Source organism: Neofelis nebulosa, chromosome 2, assembly GCF_028018385.1.
Source record: "Neofelis nebulosa isolate mNeoNeb1 chromosome 2, mNeoNeb1.pri, whole genome shotgun sequence".
Lineage (NCBI taxonomy): Eukaryota > Metazoa > Chordata > Mammalia > Carnivora > Felidae > Neofelis > Neofelis nebulosa.
This window is the reverse complement of record NC_080783.1, coordinates 3,352,731-3,374,688: the sequence shown is the minus strand read 5'-3', so window position 1 is coordinate 3,374,688 and position 21,958 is coordinate 3,352,731. Positions and strand designations below refer to the sequence as shown.

Genomic DNA, 21,958 nt, shown 5'->3' with positions numbered 1-21,958 from the left:
TAGATAGAAGTACTCTGTCACATCTGTGGATTGTGGACATTTTCTCCCAGATTGGCCCATGTTCTTCATTTTCATAACTGAATTTTTAAATAAGCAGAAATATTTAATTTTTGATGAAATCCCATCTATCAATCTTGTATTTGATGATCAGTGCCTTTTGTATACCACCTAAGAAATGTTTGCCTACCCCAAGGTCTCAAAGGCACACTCTTCCATTTTTCTCCTAAAATGTTTATAGATTTCGCTTTTAAGGTTAGGTTGGAAATCTACTAGGATTTGATTATTGAGTGTATTGTGAGGCAAGAGTCAAGCTTTATTTTGCCTCTAGATATCCAGGGGTTCCAGCCCCAGTTACTAAAAAAAGACTTTCCTGTCTCCATTGAATTATCTTGGTGCTTTTGTTAAAAATCAGCTGACCACTGCGGTGACCTGACCTTGGGACCCGTTTTTTCATATTTTTTTCTTTCTGTCCCTCAGTTTGGGTAATTTTATTGACCATTTCTCCTGTTCCATATCCTTTCTTCTACATTAGCCAATCTATTCTGAATACTATTTAGTGAATCTTTCGTGGCAAATATTATATTTTCCAGTTCTACAATTTCTATCTGATTCATTTTTAGAATTCCCAAATCCTTCCTAAAATTCTCTCTCACTTCATCCATTATATCCATGTTCCTCGTAGTTATTTTATGTGACTCATCTGCTAATTTCATCATTGGGGGCACCTGTGAGTCCCTCCTGACTGGTTATCTTTCCTCTTGACTATGAGTCTCATTTTCTTGCTTCCTCTTGTGTCTAGTAATTTTTCATTTGCGCTGGAGACAGTGCTCATGACCCTGGATTCTAGTATCTTCTTCTGAAGAGCACTGGATTAGGTTCCAGTAGACAGTTAGCCTTGATCTCACACATGGCCTTGATGTGCTGAGACTCAGTTCCAGGCTTTGTTCTGAGATGTCTATTTTCATTTTCCTGTCATATCCCTTAGTCCTTGTATGTGGTCTTACTGTTAAGGTACGTCCCTCTGGAGTTGCAGCGAAAGGCTCTGGGTGATCGCCACGTCCCTCTATCTCTGTAGGACTCGAATTCCTACTTCACCTCCCCAGCACTAGGCAGCTGCAGGAACGTCTCCTCAACTCAGGCTTTCAGTTCTTGCTTTCTTCGGGGTGTATCGGAGTCTCACTTCACACACCTACTTCAGGGCCCAGCCACAGGTTCTGATTAAGTTAGCACGCAGATCCTGAGGCTCAGTCCTCTATGCAGCCCCCTTCTATGGGGCTTCCTCACTCGATTCCCCACTGCACTTGCAGCCCCCGCCTCTGACATCTCATTCCTCAGTGCTGTCGGTCCTCAGTTCTATCCCCAGGGCACCCCGAAGCCTGGGAATGTCTTCTGGGAGAGTAATGTCACTTCTCTGACTTCCCTCGCTTCAAGGGTGGTAACCTTTCCAGTCTCTACCTGCTTTGATTACTCTCCAGTGCCTGAGAATGACTGATGTTATATTTTGTTTGAGGTTTATAATTGTTGTCGGCAGGAAGGTCGGTTCGATATAAGCTTCACCTCCATTGCTAGAAGCTAAAAGCCCTCTGACACCTATTTTTAAAACCAACTGAATTACAGTTAATAAATCCCATGCTAGGAGAAAATGGATTCCATGGCACATCAATAAAAACCTGCAGTACTGGTCTTCCACAAGAAGAAAGGAAATCGGTCTTCTCATCCTCTTTTATATGGCACCTTACGAAAGGGTTCTTTATACCATCGAGCCACAGACATTTTCTGAGCACCCATGGGTCCCTGACCCTGGACAAGGCTCTCAGCTATGAAAAGGCCACCTTGGTCCCAGGTCTCAGGAATGCTCTCCTGGCAGAGCTCGAAGGGCTGGCCAAGGAGCCGGTGCTATGTGCAGGAGGACAGCCACCCTCAGCTTTCTCCCCAGAGACACACAGCACGTAATTATCCCGGGCGTGACATCCTCCTACCAAGGTGCTCATTTGTGCAAACTTCCTGCCACTGGGTAGCACTCGGTGAGGATGATATTACAACAGTAACATCACTTAGAGCAAATACTTTCATGAACTTCGGCATTTCCGCTGTGGTCATACGTTAGCAGTGACAAACCTCACACCTACTGGGACACTCCAGACCTTCTGCAATAGCCCCCCTAGGGAGCTGTTCTGGAATGTGCGTTATACAACATGACAAAAGGGTATTTCAGAAGATTATTCTGCTTTAGTATGTAGAAAGGCTTGAATGGGGACAGGATGGAATGGGGGTCAGATGGCCAAGGACGGCTTCAAAGTATCAGCCTTTAAATTGTATTCAAATTTCCTATTCACGTGCCTTTTGGTGGGGAGGGTAGGAATCCAGCTGTCATCAGATTCTCAAAGGAGTTCACGATCCCCCCAAATTCAAGACTTACTGGTCTAGAACCGAGACTTTTTTTTTTCACCATGAACTCAATCATTAAATATTTTTAAATACGCCCATAAATATTTATATATTTTAACGTCTAAATTCTGTTCATAATCTATCACGATTAGTTTATAAATCAAGGAAGAGTATCACTTAAAAATGAAGCTAATTATTAATGATAGGAAATGGAAATTCACGTTTCACATTGTTTCCGATTCTCATCCTATCTAAGACCCTTATACTGAAGTCAATGAACAGCTCCCACTTGGTGTAAGAAACGTGTATCTCATTTTCTTATTTGTTTGTGATTTGGGGGAATCATTTTTTGAGGCATCTCGTAAATCCTTTGAAGCCATTGATCTACTCTTTGAGTTTTGGTTAAAACTAGGTTGTTTAATCCATAAACCCATCTCACCTTGCTAATGCAGATACATCAAAGTACTCTGAAAATGATCCTGTGTAGAGAGAAGGTCACCACCAGCACCTGGGGACACCTGTGTATCACTGTGACCTGGCATGTGGCCACTTCAAGGGAGGTTATGTATCAAATATTAATATATAGGGGCTCTTCGTTCAGTTGAGCCATAAAATCAAATTAATATTGGATATATCACATTTTTATTTTTAGTTGAAAATACATATTCATAGGGGCACCTGCGTGGCTCAGTTGGTTAAGTGTCCGACTCTCGATTTTGCCTCAGGTCGTGATCTCACAGGTTTATGGGACTGAGCCCCACGTCGGGCTTTGCACCAACAGCGTGGAGCCTGCTCGGGATTCTCTGATTCTCTGTCTGCCTCCCTCTGTCTCTCTCTCTCTCTCTCTCTGCCTCTTCCCTGCTCATATTTTCCCTCTCTCTCTCTCTCGCTCTCAAAAATAAATAAATAAACATAAAAAATACATATTTATACAAGTTCTAGTATATTCTTCCTGTACCTCAATGGACTGTCTTGTGTGCCCCACCCAAGTCCTAGAAACGATTCACTGCAGGTAATCCCCACGTGAGATAAGATGAGCCTCGTACAGACAGACCACGGAGTGTCAGCACAGGTGCAGAAGGGGGGTAGAGACCATCAGAGATGAAGGAAAGGGTAAACCTGAGCTTAGGGGAGAAGAAGGAGTCCAAGAGACATGAAAAGGTAACTGGAAATGTCAAGACTAGATTGGAAGCGGGTTCGGGTCCAATGTTCTACCTGGGATATGCTGTGTACGAGATGCAGAGACACAGATCAAGGCCAGCGGCCCCTGGAGACCAGCCAGATGACCTCCCGAGTTGACCTCAGCCAGCCTCTCTTCCGAGCATGATTTCAGCTCCATGCTGTGTCCGCTGGTTTTTCAAGCCATCCCTGTCAGGGGCTGGAATTCTCTGCAGCCTTTCTCTAGCCGTGAGGTCACTCCGGCCCATGCTCATTGGAGGGGCAAGGCCGGAGGACGAGTGAAAGAAGTTTGGGGCAGAACCACAAGCAAGTCTTGCCCAGCGGAGCGGAGTGAGTCACCTCTTGGCCCACGTGAGCTCCCACGGAGGGCCCCGCGGGCTGGAGGCCGCCTCCAGAGTGCTCGTTAACTTCTTCCTCCAGGCGGCCCACACTGCTTCTCTCGGCCTGGACGCCGGACTTGTGATGGGTGCTCTCTGTCTCCTGCTCTGAGACAACGCCTCGTGGGTAGTGCAAACGCCTGGAGCAGGAAAGTAGGAAAAGGGCTACAGGGGAGGGTTTGGTGGCTGTCATGGCACAACCACGGAGAATTCATCTTCTCGGTAGAAATGGGCTCCCGGATGACCACGCAGGAGAGGCCGAGGGTCCAGGGCTGAGAGAGCCCCAGCTTCTCAGCGAGCCTGGGGCTCAGCGTGATTGGATGAGATCATGTAGCAGTCTATCTCCTTCTGAGGGGGCACCAGAGAACAGGGGAGACCCTTAAAGCGGCCTAATGTCCCTGCCCCTGCCCCGCCGCGCCTGGCACAAACTACTGCCCACCATTCATTCAGACCCAGGAGCTGAAGGGACTATTTATCGATTGTCTGTGTGTCAAACCCTGAAACACCTCTTTACATGGACTGCTCCCACCGTGACAAAGCAGGTAGTAGCATTTCCACTTAAAGGTAAAAAACAAACAAACAAAAAAAACTGATTCTAAAGTGACAACCAGCCAGTCTGGGAGCGCATCGCCAGAGAGAGTTGGAAAAAGCACATGGACTAGGTCACATGGACATCATAGGACTAGGGCTGGGGGGTCATGACATCATAGGACTAGGGCTGGGGGTCATGACATCATAGGACTAGGGCTGGGGGGTCATGACATCATAGGACTAGGGCTGGGGGGTCATGACATCATAGGACTAGGGCTGGGGGGTCATGACATCATAGGACTAGGGCTGGGGGGTCATGACATCATAGGACTAGGGCTGGGGGGTCATGACATCATAGGACTAGGGCTGGGGGTCATGACATCATAGGACTAGGGCTGGGGGGTCATGACATCATAGGACTAGGGCTGGGAGGTCATGACATCATAGGACAAGGTCTGGGGTAATAACATCATAGGACTAGGGCTGGGAGGTCATGACATCATAGGACTCGGGCTGGGAGGTCATGAGATCATAGGACTAGGGCTGGGAGGTCATGAGATCATAGGAGTAGGGCTGGGAGGTCATGACATCATAGGACTCGGGCTGGGAGGTCATGAGATCATAGGACTAGGGCTGGGAGGTCATGACATCATAGGAGTAGGGCTGGGAGGTCATGACATCATAGGACTCGGGCTGGGAGGTCATGACATCATAGGAGTAGGGCTGGGAGGTCATGACATCATAGGACAAGGTCTGGGAGGTCATGACATCATTGGACTAGGTCTGGAGGTCATGTCATCATAGGACTGAGGATCAACAACATTGGTTCAGAAGATTCCCAAAAGGTGGCTCTTTTCAGGAGTGGGGGTGGGGGGGGTGAGGAGGAGAAGTGGGGACAAAATTCACCCCAGAGTCTAAGAACACTGTCCAGGGACTGGGACTGTTCAGAAACACCTCTTGGCCAGTGCAAGGTAGTGAGTCCTCTGTCTCTGGGAAAAAGCCAATTGGGACAATGAAGTAGGAGTGTTGGGAACTAGACTCAGTTCCCGGAGTTCAGCCACACGCTCCCAGTATGACTGAACCAGCAGCACATCCAATCCCAGTGTGGACAGAAAGGTGAGTGAGACTCCGTCTGTGCCTGCCCTCCTCGTGGTCAACAGACCATTCCGGAAGAATTTAAGTGCTGGAATAAAAAGTGGCTCAAAGTTCTGATGAAGAATGATGAGGGAAGTAGGGGCAGCCTTGGGAACTTGGGAAGACTTCCTCTAGAAAGGAGACATAGGAGGCTTTAATGTGGCTTGGGATGAGGACTTCCGGGTACCTCCGGCACATGTCTGGGTCCATGTCTGTGTCCTTGACAGTCGTGCTCCAGCCTCCAGCACAGCACCTGCCGGGTAGCGGGTGTGGGCGAACGAGTGAGCAAAGAGATGGGGCTGAAAACCAGGCTGAGCAAAGACACAGAGTCATCGCAATGCGTCACGGGCGAGGGGAGTGGTGAGCCACCTCCAGCAAGGCTCAGGGCACAGCAAGAGATAGTTTCCTCCAACCGGGTTCATGTCACCCAAGGAGTATGGGGTCCTAAGCGGCGGAATATGGCACCGGAGAGTCAATCAACAGACGCTTCCTCAGTGCCTACGATGTGTCAGGCGTGCACAAGCTCTGGGAATACCAGTAAAGAACAAGGTCACAGCCCTAACGCCTGCCTTGCCTGCCTTGTGCGCTCACCCCGCCCACGCCCACTCAGGTGTCCTGAGCACCCTGTGTCCTCCCCTCACTGCCTTTTCCCAGCAATACAACCTCATCGACTTTCCTGGGACTGCAGAACCCCCTTTCCGTTCCCTACTCCTTCCAGCTTCCACGGTACTTCAAGAACCCAAACCAACCTGGTCACAGTCACCTGGTGAGACATATACCAAAATGTTAACTGTCCTTATCTGTGGGGCTCTGGCTGGGGAGGGACACAAGTGACTTCAATATGGCCCCCTCCCTCCCATTCTTCCCTAGCCCCATTGAAGATCTCCCCACACCCAAACACACAAACACCAGTAACTTTTGGACTCGCGCCTTTGTTTTCTAAGTCAGGACCGACAGCTAACAGTTGCTTGCATCGTTACCGTAGACAAAAAGGCAACGGCTCTGTAAACCTTCTCTGATTCTCCAATTTATTTTAAAATCCACTTTTAGAGTGTGGAAGGTAAGGCTCAGGTAAGTTCACTCCTTTGTCAACAGCTGGGGACGCAGAAGTGAAGTGGGAGGTCACAGGGGACATGCACGTGAAGAAGGAACCCTATACATCAACTCCATGATTCTGGATGTGCTGCAAAGCCCAGGAGGCTGGCCAAAGTCACCGCCTGGTAGCTGCGAGCTGGATCCGGACCCCCTGGACCTGACTCCAGAGCCTGCCTGTTACCCCATCTGTGACTGCCTGACTCCAGCTCATCGGAGGCCCCTGTCTGAGCCCCCCCCCCCCCCCCCAACCCCGGGTCCCTGCACTCCTCTGCGCACAAACCCTTCTCTGCAACCCGGTTCCTCTGCGCCCTGGAGCAGCCCCGCAGAGGTCCCAACTCCACCGGGAGCCACTGGCCTGGAGTGGGCCGCTTGGGGCCCTGGGCCTCCCGGCGCCTCTGAACCCTGCTTGGTCCCTCGGCCCCTCTACCCGCCGCCGCCCCCAGCCCTGTCACCTCCGCGTCCTTGCGCGGGGTAACCCCAGCCATCCATTCCAGACTGCCATTTGTCTCCATGCTCAGCATCCCAGAGCGTCCCCGGCCCCGTCCTACATGGCGTCCCCACAAGACCCCGTGCCAGGTTCCCGCGCCCCTGTCCCCGCGACCCCGGCCCCGCCTGCTCCCCCATCCAGTCCGGCGTGTCCCCGCGCCCCCGGCCCCCGTGTCCCTCCCTTCCGGCGTGTCCCCCCCTCCTCCGGCGTGTCCCCGCGCCCCCGGCCCCCGTGTCCCTCCCCTCCGGCGGGTCCCCCCCTCCGGCGGGTCCCCGCGTCCCCGGCCCCCGTGTGCCCCCCTCCGGCGTGTCCCCCCCTCCTCCGGCGTGTCCCCGTGCCCCCGTGTCCCTCCCCTCCGGCGTGTCCCCCCCCTCCGGCGTGTCCCCGCGCCCCCGGCCCCCGTGTGCCCCCCTCCGGCGTGTCCCCGCGTCCCCGGCCCGCGCCCGCTGACGCCATGACGCCGCGGCGGAGGGAGGGGCGGAGCGGGGCCGGCCCGAGAGGGGCGCGAGCGGCGGCAGCGGGCGGCGCGGCCGATGGACATGGGCACGCAGGGCTCGGGGCGCAAGCGGCTCCCCAACCGGGAGCGGCTGACGGCGGAGGACGACGCGCTGAACCAGATCGCGCGCGAGGTAGGCGGCCGGGGGGAGCCGGGGGCCGGGGGCGGCCGGGGGCGCCTCCGCGGCGGTCGCGCCCCGGTCGGTGGGTCGCTCGGTCCGTCCGCCGGCGGCGGCGCGGGCCGGGCGCGGGTCCTTCGGCCCCGGGGACGAACCGGCGACGCCGACCCCTCCCCCACGCCCGGGGCCGCCGTCCCCCTCGGGGAGCGGCGCTGGGGCCGGCGGCTCGGGACCCTCCCCACCGCCCGGGGCCCGCGGGGTCGGGGAGCGAGCGCCCCGCTCGGTCGCGCGGCCTCGTGGGGGTGGAGCGGGCCGACCCCGGAGGCCGGTGGACGGTCCCCGGAGGCCACATGGCCCTGGCGAAACGGCCTGGTTCATGTCCGTGACCACTGGCCGTCGATTGACACGCAGGTGCAGCTCGGGCATGAGCGTGGTCTCTGTGAATCTCGTCTCTGGACCGAGCCCGAAAGCGGGTCCAGGCGCACGGAGAGGTTTTCGTCCAAGTTTCCTGGGCAGTTTATTGGAACGGCTGGTGATGAACTTGAAGCGTGGCAAATGAAGGGACGCTGTGTGCCTGTCTGTCCCCGTCCGCGCCGTTCCCCCCAAGGGTCCAACCTTTAGGTTAAACTAACCAATGACGCTGGAAAGTTGCACGGCAGATGGGCGGCGGCAGCTCCCTGGGGAAGGGGGCCCGTTCCCTGGGCCCCCGTGACAAAGAAACTTGCTACCTGGGGATTGTGTCCCGTGAAAATGCTAACTACGAAGACTGTATATGCAGGTACACTTCATCCCCCCGTCATGTACTCCCTCCCAAGGGTTCTGTTAGGATGTGGACTTAGTCTACACAGCACTGGCCTCACGTGGAAAAACTCCCAAGCCACTCAGGCTGCGGGCTCTGATTGCCTCTTCACTGAGGTCTGCTCTATGACCAGTTCTTAGGTGTTTTCGGTTTGCAAATACCCGATTTGGCGTTGATGGGCACGTGGCTATCCAGTGGTGTTTGTTGAATACCGAAATGGATAAAGACTTTGGTTTTCCTCTGTATGAAAAGGAAAAGGGCTTTCCGGGCAAACTCCTATTCATGCCTTAAAACCCACTGGAGATTTGTGTCCTCTATGAGCCCACCCAGATCACGGCAGGCAGAAGTCTCCCTGCCTCCCCCAGGCTCCTGTCACTCTTGCCTCCCTGCACCTGGTGTGGTGGTCACTTCGCCTCGGCATAATTTGTTCTCCCTGTAGGAGGTGACACACAGGCAGGCGGTATCTCACTCCCTTTTGTATCCGCAGAGCTCCGCACAGAGTCAGGCGTGTGGTACAAGCTCCTGAGTGTGTTGCATTAATTAACAAACAAAAGAAGTACCAGGAGCTTAAAGTACGTTCGGCTAAATAAAGACGTTGGCTAAAAGTGGTAGCCTGAATATAATCCCCGCTGCTGTAAGGAGTATCACTTATGTGTGTATTTGACCGAAAGACCAAGCAAGTGTCCTCTGGGAGGCCGGGGGGGACTGGTGGTCTCGGCCTTGTCTTTCCGTGGCTGCTTATGGACAAAGGAACAGGAGACTGAGCGCTCGCTAGGTCTGCCTGGTATCTGCTGCTTTGGTTTGGAAGGAGAGGCTGGGGATGCTCCCTGGGTTGACACCCTTGAGGTCCTGAGGACCGGGAACCCGTGGTCCTGCCCCCCAGCCGGGGGGACACAGATGGCAGTAACAGGTTCAGGCCTGGGAGTCAGACCTGGGCTGTGAAACCGCACACACGTCCCCCCGGAGGAGCTATGTGATCCCAGGGAAGTGAGTTACTCGACCCCTTTCAGCCTCTGTCTTCTCGTCTCTGAAATGGGGAGAAGAAATCCGCTTTGGCTGTCGGTGAGTAACTAGGTCAGTGTGAGATCTTCCCACCTGTCCTCCCATTAAAGCCACAGATGGGGCTGTTACAAGTACTGAGTGGCATGTATCTGTAATGTTGGGAGAAGCAGGTGCTACGTTTTCTGTTTTGCTACAAATTGAATTCTAGGGCCCAACTGTGAAAATTAAAACCGGGATTCAAATGGCGAGTATCTGTTCACCACGGAGTTCTTGAGACTTGCGCTAAAAGTTAACAAAAGTGTCATAAGTTTGGCGCCTTCTTATTTGCTCATCGATTCAGCAGATACGTGCCATGCTCTCCAGACTTCTGTCCCAGGGAAAGTAGGACTCAGGGATGGACCTGAAGGGAATTGCCCTCAAAGAATTGGGTCAGATGGGGCGCCTGGGTGGCTCAGTCGGTTAAGCGTCCGACTTCGGCTCGGGTCACGATCTCGCGGTCCGTGAGTTCGAGCCCCGCGTCGGGCTCTGGGCCGACGGCTCGGAGCCTGGAGCCTGCTTCCGATTCTGTGTCTCCCTCTCTCTCTCTGCCCCTCCCCCGTTCATGCTCTGTCTCTCTCTGTCTCAAAAATAAATAAAACGTTAAAAAAAAAAAAAAAAAAGAACTGGGTGGGAAAGGGGCCTGACCTGTAGAGCAATAACCATAACAGAAGACAGGAAGAGAGCTGACGTTACAAGGGCATGGATGTTGTGCACTGAAAGTCTGGAAACGAGAGTTCCAGTTTACTGATGGGACTAGGGATGGCAATCCGAGGCGGCTTCCTGGAGGAAATGGCATTTCGAGGTTTTTCTGGAAGTGACAGAAACCCTGACCTGCACTGGCCTCCGCGAGAAGAAACATACTGGCTGCGGTATGGACTCCTGGCCAGCCCCACCAGTGGCCCCTTGTCTCCACAGCACCTTGAGGCCGGGCTGTCCTCTTCCGGATGGCCTCATCTCCAGGCTCTTGCTCCTGGAAGACTGGCTGCCATGTTCCCAGACATCCCCCCCCACCCCCCCCATGAGCGCACACCCGGTCTCTCTCCTGAGATCTAGAAGCATCTTCCGTGACACATCTCCACGTGGCTCCCTGGCTGCTCCTGAGCCAAACTGTGACCAGGACTGTTGACTCAGCAGCCCACGCTAGTCTCTGTGCATGGGTGTGTGGGGCTGGGCGGGGGGGGGGGGGGGGGGGGGGGGTAGTCCTCCCTTAGGACCCGTCAGGCCCATCCTGGCAACGGGGAACGTTGGCTGCCTCTGAAGCATTTGGGGAGGCGAGGGGGCCTGAGTGAACATTGGAGAGGGTTTAAGCAGGTGGCAGGAGGTGGGTGGACGTGGGCCGGGTGTCCAGGAATGTGCCCTCTGGAGAAAAAGGAGCATTCTGGGCCGAGGTGACCTGAGGCCCACTGGCAGGGTCACCGTGCGGGAAGGAGAGCGGGCAGGCAGGGCCCGGTCGGCCGAGGGGTTGGGACCCTCCTGGGTACGTGCCGGAAGCAGTGACCTGACACGCGGCCAGTTGACACACTCCTGGTTCAGATACATTATGGTCTCAGCCGAGGCGGGTTTCTAGTAAATGGAGTTGTAACTTTTGAACACTGTAGATGCATTAGCACGACTAGCTTGTCCCTGACGTGGAACTCGGGCAAGGTGTTGTCAGGAAAAAGGTCCAGGAAGCACTTTGAGACACTCGTCGCCACTGAGGGCGGGAGCAGTGCTTCTCACACCCTGGGGAAAGGTGTTTTGAAAGCAGTTCTATTTTTCTCTCCTACCGCGTTTCACATTCTGCTCAAGGCTTTTGGTAGCATCCCAAATTCTCATCCAGGGCTCTGTCGCTGAGGGAGAGGATACTGCTCTCCAGGTGCCTGGGGCAATTCAGAGTATCCTCTCGAAAGGAGAATCACAGCAACAGAAAAATTGAAAAAGGAAATCGGGGCGCCTGCGGGGCTCAGTCGGCTGAGTGTCCGACTTGGGCTCGGGTCGTGATCTCGTGGTTCACGAGTTCAAGCCCCACGTCGGGCTCTGTGCTGACGGCTCGGAGCCTGGAGCCTGCTTTGGATTCTGGGTCTCCCTCTCTCTCTGCCCTCCCCCGCTCCAACTCTGTCTCTGTCTCTGTCTCTCCCTCTCTCTGTCTCTCAAAAATAAATAAACATTAAAAGAAAGGTTTTTAAGAATCACAGGCAAGTTGTATTAGAAATGGACTTGTGGGCCCTTTCACCAAGGCGGTGAATGAGTCATCCCCTGCGGCCACACAAACCCTTGTCCCCTTCTCTTCCTCACTCACAGCACAGTGCCCTCTCCTTGACTGTCCCCAGAGCCTCTTCTCTGAGACTGACCCTTGGGCACACGATGCCTACAGGGGCTCAGATCCCTCTTATCGGGGTGGGAGGGTGTTGACTCCCTGGCCTGTGAGTGTGGCTCCTGGGGGTTCACAGCTGCCCCTTCACTAGAAAGGTGCCCCTGACCACATAGGAGTCACTGTGGGGGTGGGGGTATGACACCCCCCACCCCTGGGGCAGCTGCAGCTGTTGACCAAGGGTGTCCGTGTCCCCTCCCCTTGCTTCAAGGTGGAGCTAACTCTGCTCCAGAGCTCCCCGTGGGACGGGGCTGAAGGCACACTCCCGCGGAGGCCTCCTCCTGCCCCTGCCCCGCAGCTCCCCTCACCCCTCTTCTGCTGCCTGTGGATGCAAATCCCTGCCTCAGGCTCTGCTTGCAGGGACCCCAGCTTAGGACAACCCCGGGCTTCATTCTGGGTAGTTCTGTAAATGCAGGATATTCTCATCCCAAGTCCTCCTTTCAGTTTACTGCCCAGCCCCCCTCACCCCTTGCTTCCGCAAATAGCCTTCCTAAGTCCGCTTGTCTTGAGGGACCCTGTCTCTTTTCTCCTCCAGCCTCAAGCCAAGCTGGGGGTTGGGCACACAAGTTCTTTTTCAGAACGGTCCTGGAAATCGGGCTCAGTTTGGGGCCTCACCTTCCTCCAGCTCCTCTGGGCCCGTGCCGTCTGGGAGTGAGCCCAGCGGGCCTGACACACACCCCTGGCCCCTTGCTCCGCTCCCCTGCCCTCAGGTGAGACCACACTGAGCTCAGCGTTTACCCGAACGTGGTCTTGTTGCTACAGCCTGTTTCCTGTCGTTCGAACTGTCACCCTCATGCCTTTTTCCCAGGTGACATTGTCGTGCCCCCTTCTTCCAGGGGGTGGGAAGGGGCGAGGGGGTCGGATGCCCGGCACGGCACAGGCTGCCCCACGGGAAGAACCCCCAATTCTAACGCAGCCGCTGAGGAGTAACCCCAGACCCTTCCGGGGCTCTTATTCCTGAGACAGACACGCACATCCCGGTGTGTCAGCAGAGGGCATCAGGAATGTGACAAGACAGGCGTCCGGGGGGATTTTCATCACCAAGTCTGGGCCATCAGGGGGTGCGCACACTGAGCCCGTGACCGTGGCCTGCCTCGGTGAGTCCCAACGAGATGGTTCCAGTTGGACGTGGGATCAGGAACTCAGCTGTGGACGGGCCTGCGGGTCCCCGATGGCTTGCGGGCCCCGCCCCACAGCTATTTCTGTCAGAGAGCCAGCTGTCTCCCTCTCCCTTTTCTGGGCGACTCTCGTGATTCACCGGCGTCCCGCTTAGGGGCTGCGATTTGTATTGTGGGTGACACACGGAGACGGCCCGGCGGGTGGGAAATCAGGGGACCCGGGTTCCAGCCGAGGCTGTGGATTGTGCGCCTTGTCAGGGAACAGGATTGGGAAGGGCGGAGGTGGGAGCGGAGGTGGCTTCTGAGGCCTGCGGGTTGCCAGATGCTCCCAGAAGCTTCCCCCATAGTTACATCAAACCCCAGGAGCAGAGTTTAGAGTATGTCTCTGTTTGACAGAGACAGACTCAGAGGTGCTAAGGGACCGGCCCAAGGTAACCAGGAAGGTGCCAGTTCGACCCCCAGGCTGCCCCCACTTCCTGGAATCGATGTCTTGGCTCCAGCCAAGGCCCCGTTGCCCATGGTGTCCTGCAGTCACACCCACTCGCTTCCCATCTCTGGGACTCTTGTCCCCAGCTGACCTCTGGCCACCAGGCGTGACATTTCACGGGAGGGTCCGTACTCTTCTCCCCCGGCTACCCCTCCTTTTGCATTGTCCTTTTGCATTGTCTCGACTCCTAAACCGTCGCGTTTATTGAAGGTAATCTATGTTTTACCCGTGTCCCACATTCTCAGGCCATTCTCCACACAGCAGCTGGGTGATCCTTTTAAAATATGTCAGATCATGTCACTTCTCTAATTAAAACTCTCCAACGGCTTCTCATATCACCCCATCGAGGCCAAGTTCTCAATGGCCTGACAAGACCCTGAATGATCTGGTGATTAGCTCCGTGTCTATAAATAATACACGTGTGCACTCTATCGATTTTCCAAGCGTGGACACTAAGTGCCGGCTTCCTGGCTGGGGGGGGGGGGGGCTGGGGGGGGCTGGAGCCCCGCTCTCCTCCCTCCACATTGTCACACCACAGTCGTGTCGTGTTCGGGGTTATGTCGTAGGACAACGGACTGCTAAAGAGGATAATGCGACGGGGGTCAGATTCCTGGGCTCGAGTCCTGGCCCTGCCACGTGCTCCGTGGTTACTTCACCTTGTGGCCCAGGTGCCCCGCACGTAAGGTGGGAAAGTTTCGAGTGCACTTCCCGCAAGGGGTTTATGGGGGCAAAGGAGCTATTTCGTGAGAAGACCTCACTCAGCACGAGCCCCGGGTGCAGGGGAGGCTGGTGGTGACGGTGATGTCACGCACCGTGTGGTGCTGTAACGTTTCTGTCCTTGGACAGCTTTCTGCCTTTTCTGGAGTTAATGATTTGTTTTTTTGGTTTTTTCAATTGCGTTTCTGTCTACGTGTCTGTCACAGCCAGTTCTTCAACACCTTTTCGACAGAGCCCCTCACAATACTATTTCCTGTGTGATTCAACAAACCAGACCATCTACCATTTCCCCTTCATTCTCTCTTCTGGGACTCGACCCCCTCCCCCAGATGTCTATCCACTCCCCTAGCCTGCTCCGGGCGCTCTCAGGACTCGTTGGTCATGTCCCTTGACCACGACTCTTCGAGTTTCTCTTGCCACTGTTCAGTTGTTGTTGGATCCCTCTTTGCCAGATTCTATATCGTCTTCTTCCTTGGATTACTATCTCATTTTGCTGGAACGCGTCCTTCGTCCTTTGGTGGCCCTTCCTAAGCGTTCGCGTGTCCGACAAGGACCATTCTACCCTCATACTTGACTGATAGTTTGGCTGACTGTAGCATTCTAGGTTAAAAATAATTCTCCAAAGAATGACAAAGGTCTCTATGTATTCTTTGAAATTATTTCCAGCATGCATTGTTAACTGAAAGAAGCAATGTGCAGAAAGCGAAAATAGCACGCTGTCCCTTATGTGAGAAGGGTGGGGATTTCTCCGCATTTGGGTGAACAAAGCCTGCAGAGCAAATGGAGTGTGGATGTGAGTGGAAGCAGATTTATCAAGTGTAACTTTTCATACACTTTGGACATGGAACCATGTGACTGCCTTGCCTCTTCAATGAAATAAACTAATAGTTCCTAAGAAAGTAAAATTAAAAGCTATTTTCTACCATAATTTAAGAATTTTTTCCCATTTTATTCCAGCTTTCAGGATTGCTTTGAGAATTTTGATGAGTTGTGTGTTTTCAGTATGTTGTATGATCTCTGCTTTTACTCTCTAGAAGCTTTTAGAACCTTCTCTTGATCTTTAGCGTTCTGGATCCCCCTACCCCCCATATATTGAGCATTCATTGGGTTCGTTGGATCTGAACAAAACATGTATCCTAAAATTCTGGGGAATTTTCTGAATTTTCCCTTCTCCATCGTTTCCTCTGTCTCTTTTACAGCAGCTCCTTTGTTGAGAATAACTTCCTTTTCATTCCCATTCTCTAGCTTTTTTCTCTTGGTGATACTTTGTGGGAGATTACTCAACTGTATTCTTCCACTCCTTCTACTAAACTTACCTATTCTATATTTCATTTCAAAAAGGTGGGGTGTTTTTTTTTGGCTGTTATTCTTGGTTCCCTTTTTATGGCATTGTCTCTGATTCTCAAATGTAGCACCTTTTCTTGTCATTCTGAGGATATTAATTTGTTATTGTCGTTTTCTCCAAAACTTTTTTTCTTTTTTTTGTCCGCTGCGTTATGGTCTGTTTCTTTTTGTCCTTTGTTGCAGCCTCTTTTATCTTAAAGCCTCTTGCAGATGTGTGGTGATCCTTGGCTATCCACTCAGAGAATGAGGCACTAAAACATTATGAGAACAATTTGGGCAAAGGCCAGGAGGTGACATGGCACAAGATGGGACCAGGACACCATTGGGGGTGCAGCGGGGCGGCTGAAGTGCTGACACCGGGCATTAAGTAGCTCCTCAGGGCACAGGCACACAGCCTGGATTGGAGCTCAGGTCCCTGGTCTGCAAGGCCAGTGCCCTGGACAGTGTCAGTATTGGAAGGAAATGTTGCCTAATGCTATCAAACCAGACCTCCGTAAGCTGGTTCCTATAGGTAGAGTTTTGTTTTTGATTAAGGATTGAGAAGAACGTTGAAAATTAATACGAGATTTATAACAGGACAGAGTAATCTCTAATGTCCCTACAGCCTGGACAAGGGAACTGGTCATTATGACATTCTTTTACTGAGAGTGGAATAAGGTATCAAATTAGGTGAGCAAACAAAGGGAGTTATAGAAATAAAATTCTCATAGCTTTACCCGTCAAGGATAATTCACTTACTTGTTTGGAACACTCTCTAAAATCTGAGCCATGAAACAACTATGAGATACCTGGAGAGTTTAGGTAGGCAGAATGTGATATGGTCTTGGCAGTGGGTAAACTCTTGGATCAGCAAGTACGTAAGAGCCAGAGCTGCTCAGGGCCTCCCCTGGAGTATTGCATTGCAATGCTTCCACCCACTTCTTGGCTTGGGGGAGTAAATGAAAAATCACACCGTGGTCGTGATGATAGAAACCTACAGGACCTAACGTTTTGTTTTGCTCTTAAGCTCCATCTCATAAGTTTATCTATTTTTTTAAGCCATCATCCTTGACTTAATTTTATTTTTCACTTCCTTTTATGAAATCTCTTAGGCATGGGGGAAGACGCGGACGTTTCCAGGTTGACAGAAAGATTCAGTTTCCATGCTGACTGAACATCTGTTGTGTCTCTACCCTGGATGCCCTAGGATACTGCTTTAAGTTACCCCAGGTGTATTTTAACACCATCCAGAGCAGGGCTGGTTGCTAGGACTTTCCGCAGCGAGGGCAGCGCTCCGTCTCCGTGCTGTGTACGTGGTGGCCTCTAGCCCCGTGTGGCAGCTGAGCACCTGAAATGTGGCCCGTGCCAGTGAGGAACTGCATCTTAAGTGTTACTTAATTTTAATTTTTTTTTTTTCAACATTTTTTATTTTTTATTTTTGGGACAGAGAGAGACAGAGCATGAACGGGGGAGGGGCAGAGAGAGAGGGAGACACAGAATCGGAAACAGGCTCCAGGCTCCGAGCCATCAGCCCAGAGCCTGACGCGGGGCTCGAACTCACGGACCGCGAGATCGTGACCTGGCTGAAGTCGGACGCTTAACCGACTGCGCCACCCAGGCGCCCCAAGTGTTACTTAATTTTAATTCGTTTGCATTTCAGTAGCCACCGCGGCTAGTGGCCACCGGATTGGCAGCAGAGGTTCAGAGCAGTGATTTATTCTCTGTTGTAATACATCGTGATAGAGGTGTGTTCCGTAATGCAGAACAGGGCTCCGTGTCACTCGTGGCCAGGCGCCAAGGAGGAGCGTACCGGGGGAGTGGGGGCAGGACCGGCCGACCGCCGGAAGTCTCCATGGACGGTGTCTCCATGGACGGAAGTCTTCATGGACACTCCATGGATGGGTGTCTCCATGGAAGGAGCACCATCAGCCTTCTTAAGTTGGGGGACCGCAGACAGCTTATCACATCTGAGCCCCATGGTTAGAGTCACGAGTTGTGCCCGGGAAACGCAGGGCAGGTGGCCTGGTACACGGTGGGCACTAACTGAGCCCCGGTGGTTTTCTGCCTTCTGGTGGCTGTGTCCACCTCCGGAAAGAGACAGTGGGGGCACTTGATTGGCCAGGACGTGTCCAGAACCGCTCTTCCAGGGGCAGGGGGTGCAGCACCCCCTTCCCAGGAGGCGGCCGAGAGGAGGGAGAGCAGACCATAGGAACGGAAACCCCAGGAAGGCAGGTCCCCGCGTGCAGGGTCACCGACGGCCCTGGGGCTGGTTGGTGACTCTGAGTGAGCGCACAGACATTGGCCACTTCAGTGCCACACGTGTCTTCAGCGCCACGACCCTGCGGCTCCCGTAGAATCTAGAGCACGTGTGCAGCTGAACAGAGGGACGCAAAGGGCCCTCTGTTTTCAGCAGCGTTTTTGCTTCTTGGCCTTGAATTTGAGGATTAAGAGCAAGATGCCAGCAGACTTTCCAGGCTGTCGGGCAGCGACTCCTCGGGGCCGCGGTCCCCACGCTGGAGACCATGGCCACCCCACCTGGCCTTGTCCCGCGTGGTGTATCTCCAGGCTTACCTGACCTCTCAGGAGCCACTCAGTTACCTGCCCATTTGTCACATGAAGCGGTGGCCTCACGGCCCTCCCCTGTCGTCTCGGTTTCTCACATTCTTTCTCTTGCTTTTCTTGTAAGGGGCTTCCCGGCCTCCGCACTGCGGTCATTCAGATATTTGAGGGACAGCTCTCCGCTGGGGGAAAGACTGCCCTGTGTGTTGTAGATTTAACAGCATCCCTGACTTTCCCCCCGCGTGACAAACAAAATGGCCCAGACGTTGGCAGGTGCCCCGGGGACGAGATGGCCCCATGGAGAAGCACGTTTGGCATTTTCCTACTGCCGCCCCGGCTCCATGGCTGAGCTGAGCCCCGCTCGCCTCGGCCCCGCAAACCCGACCTTCGCTCAGCCCTGACCCTGGGCCCCGTTGCTCCGTGGGGGCAGGGAACACGGGCTGGCCCACCCCTGCTCTGCGCCCAGTTTCCCCATCTCCCGCTCCCGGAAGTCAGCAGGTGCATCATGCCCTGGAGGGCCCGGGTGGAAGGTCCTGGGAGCAGCTGCGGACTCAGGAAGCTGGGACATCAGCTGTAAGTTCGGTGACTCTTCGCCGTGTTCCAGAGTGCACTCGAGTGGGTGGCGGGGGCCGGGAGGGTGTAGAGAGTCTACAAGGCGGGCACTGGAACAGACCTTGAGTTCTCTCCTCCTTCGGCAGGAACTTCTTGCTGCCCAGGGAAGATGGGTTGGCATGAAGGTGGGAGCTGGTGAGAGCGATCTTTTGAGTGAAAAATCCTACAGGGCCGAGTGGCTCCTTTCTGCCCATCGGAGATCCCTTTTCCCGCCAACCTCGGGTATGCTTCAAGGCCAACAACACGGGTCACGTCAAGCCTCGCTCCGCTGGGCCACGGAGCGGGGATGCAGGAATTGAGTCGACTGGGGCAGCCGAGACTTGCCTTTCCCTCCAGGAAAAGGCCCGAGGCCATGGCTCAGGTGCGCCAGGGATAGCGTGGTGTCCACAAGGCCGCTGCTGAGAGCCGCCGGGCCCAGAGGTCACGCAGCGCCAGGGCCGGCGTTCCGGCCATTGGGGGTCACGTCCCGCACTGGCCCTGCCTCGTGCCTGCTGGCTTCGTGCTGGGGAGACTGAGGACGGGGGGATCGCTGCCAGGAGCTGCCTGGACGCAGAGCCAGGCCCTTGCTCCGGTGAGTCCGCCATCGTCCTGTCACCTGAGGGTGGCATTTCCGTGGGTGCCCGCTGGCTGGGAGGAGAGCAGCCTGGGAGGGGCATCAGGACAGTAAGTGGCCAGGCCTGGAATGACGCTCCCGTCCAGCCTGGGGCCCCCAGACGACGGGGAGCCCGCGCTGCCACATGGTCCCATGAGAGCCAGACCTCCCGAGTGCACCTGCCTGCACGGCTCCCTCACTCGAAATCCCAGGTGTGCTGCAGGAGGAGGGATGGGGGAGACCACACCTCAGCCTTGCCGGCGGGGGTGGTGCCGGTGGCCCACCAGGGTCCCCCTGGAGAAGGGGGCGGGTGTGGGGCAGCAGGAGGACCAGCCACAGCACATTTCCACGGGGTTACAATTGTCCCCGCACCTCCTCCACCGACTGAGCCACCCAGGCGCCCCTGTCCCCGCGTCTCCTAAAAGGCATGTTGCTTCGCTGTTCGCAGCTGAACTCCTTCAACTAGATCCCTAGACTGTGGTCCTGTGCAGGGTCCCTGCCAGGTGCCCTGGTGCCATGGCCACGCCCAGCACGACACTTGTTCTTGAGAAAGCACCCTGCAGCCTGTGTGTCTCCATTCTTCTCCCGAGGACAGAAAATCGGCAGTGTCGCAACACTCTTCCGCCCTCTGCCCTCTCCATTCCCTTGGCCTGAGGGTGTGCGGGGACCCTCAGGCTACAGGGGTGAGGCCGGAGTACTTACTACATGTTAATGTTCTGTGTCCGTCAGATTCCCCTCTGTGGCTTAGACCTCCGGCCTCCACTGTCACATACGATTTGTGAAGGAAGACACGGTAAGCTGTCGCCCTCGCCAACTGAAAATTCAGCGTCAGGATTCCTTTCAGCTTCATAGGTCTTTTCCACTTGGATATTTAGTGCGTGGTTTGTTTGTTTTTGGTTTGTTTTTGGTTTGGGGGTGTTTTGTTTTTTGTTTTTTGTTTTTTGTTTTTTGTTTTGGTTTGATGAACAGTGTCACTACTTTAGTGTGTTTTTTCTTTCATAAAGAGTTTTCCAACTTTCCCCGAATGGGACGCAGTCGTTCATAATTATACTGAGTGGTAAACAGAGCGGGTGCACCGCCTGGCACACTGGCAGGCCGGACCCCAGACCATCCAGTTACCGACCTGTTTAAATGACATCACGTAGCAAAGTGTAAGGGGGCGAGCCCCCGGGTGGCTCAGTCTGCGAAGCGTCCGACTCCGGCTCAGGTCATGATCTCGGGGTTTATGGGTTCGAGCCCCACATCGGGCTCCGTGCCGACAGCTCGGAGCCCGGAGCCTGCTTCGGATTCCGTGTCTCCCTCTCTCTCTGCCCCTCCGCCACTTGTGCTCTGTCTCTGTCTCTCTCTCTCTCTCTCTCTCTCTCTCTCTCGAAAATAAGCAAACTTAAGTTAAAAAAAAATCCGACTGAGTAATTGAGGATCTAACCAGCTTCATGCTGCCGTTCAGGAATGGGCAGTGCCCTCTGCAAATAGAAAGGAGCCCTGAAGAGCTGAACAAACCCGGTTTGTCTAGGCAGAAGGGGCGGGAAAGGGAAGTCTCTGGCAAAGAGACCGGATTGTCTCAGGCAAGGCCGCCTTCGCGTGGAGGCGGCAGGGATCCATCTGGCAGGTCACTTCCCAGTGCTGAGCAGGCGAGTCCGCACCCACCAGCTAAGGCTGCGCTCCCGACAGAGGCCGGAACCACAGTTTGGTCGGGTGCTGAGTCTTGCTTTGCTGACACGGGGCTGAGCACACGTGATGCCGTTGGGGGCCTGTTGTCTCTTTTTTGACGCACGTAATAAACGCCATCTCTTACAGAATGTAAATATAAACAGAATATAATTAATTCTGTTTATTCGGTTTTGTATCCAGCTTCTTAAAATTTTTGAGTTATTCCGAGTGAAGATACACCTGGCCCCATGAGGACTTCATAGACAGGGTCAGGCTTCCTTCCTTAGGCCCGTGCCATGTTCTCTGTGGATGGTTTCTTTCTTTAGGAGACATAGAAGGGGCAGCTCTGTGGCTCGCCGGGTCTGGGACGTGGTCCTTCGCTTTCTGGAAGCTTTAATTCCTCGTCTGTAGGACGAAGACAGGGGTCAGTGGCGGGCTCCTGAGAAGGGGCCTCCCCAGCCAGTGCTCAATACGTTCCCCCTCACCTCCCGCTCCTCCTGAGAAGCCTCGCGGCCTGTGCGGCTCCCGCCCCGGGCCCGAGATGTGCACCTAGTGCCCCCCACTCCTCCTGTCACACTCGTCCCCGGGTCGCTGTTTCCTTTTAGCGGCTCTAGTCTCCCCATTAGACGATGTGCTCTCAGGGGGCTGCACCAGGCCCCATCTCTGGGGGACCCCCAAACCCGGCCTCCAGGAGTCACTCAGGAACCACCTCCTGAATGAACCCGGTCGAAGCTCAAACAAGAGTTCCTCGGCGGCGTGGTGGGACTGCTCTCCTCACTAATACGAAAACCTGTGGATGTGGTCTTTTTCTGCGGGTAGTTGGGGCTGCCTCTGTCAGGATCCATGTGTGGATTACACAGACTGGTTTTCATGGATAACCCCCTAAATTCCGAAACCTCATCAGC

General features: G+C 54.3%; 2 protein-coding genes across 43 annotated transcripts in view; one reads left to right on the top strand and one right to left on the bottom strand.

The window, feature by feature from the left end:
• RAB17 (RAB17, member RAS oncogene family) overlaps window positions 1-7,444 on the bottom strand; it is a 40,185-nt gene extending 32,741 nt beyond the window's left edge. Inside the window, exon 1 of the mRNA XM_058700095.1 lies at window positions 7,440-7,444. The gene's annotated coding sequence lies outside the window, so the exon portion shown is untranslated. The remainder of the gene's footprint in view (window positions 1-7,439) is intronic.
• Window positions 7,445-7,663: 219 nt separating this feature from the next.
• The window catches only part of LRRFIP1 (LRR binding FLII interacting protein 1), a 141,200-nt gene continuing 126,905 nt past the window's right edge, over window positions 7,664-21,958 (top strand). For 17 of the 42 annotated variants that reach the window (XM_058700062.1, XM_058700042.1, XM_058699904.1 and 14 more), the window contains exon 1: window positions 7,671-7,820. In XM_058700062.1, the coding sequence (XP_058556045.1) occupies window positions 7,725-7,820 (96 nt within the window). In that variant the 5' untranslated portion in view covers window positions 7,671-7,724. Of the gene's footprint in view, window positions 7,821-21,958 lie in introns of all 42 variants that reach the window. The other 25 variants (XM_058700081.1, XM_058700053.1, XM_058699917.1 and 22 more) reach the window with 8 other exon arrangements.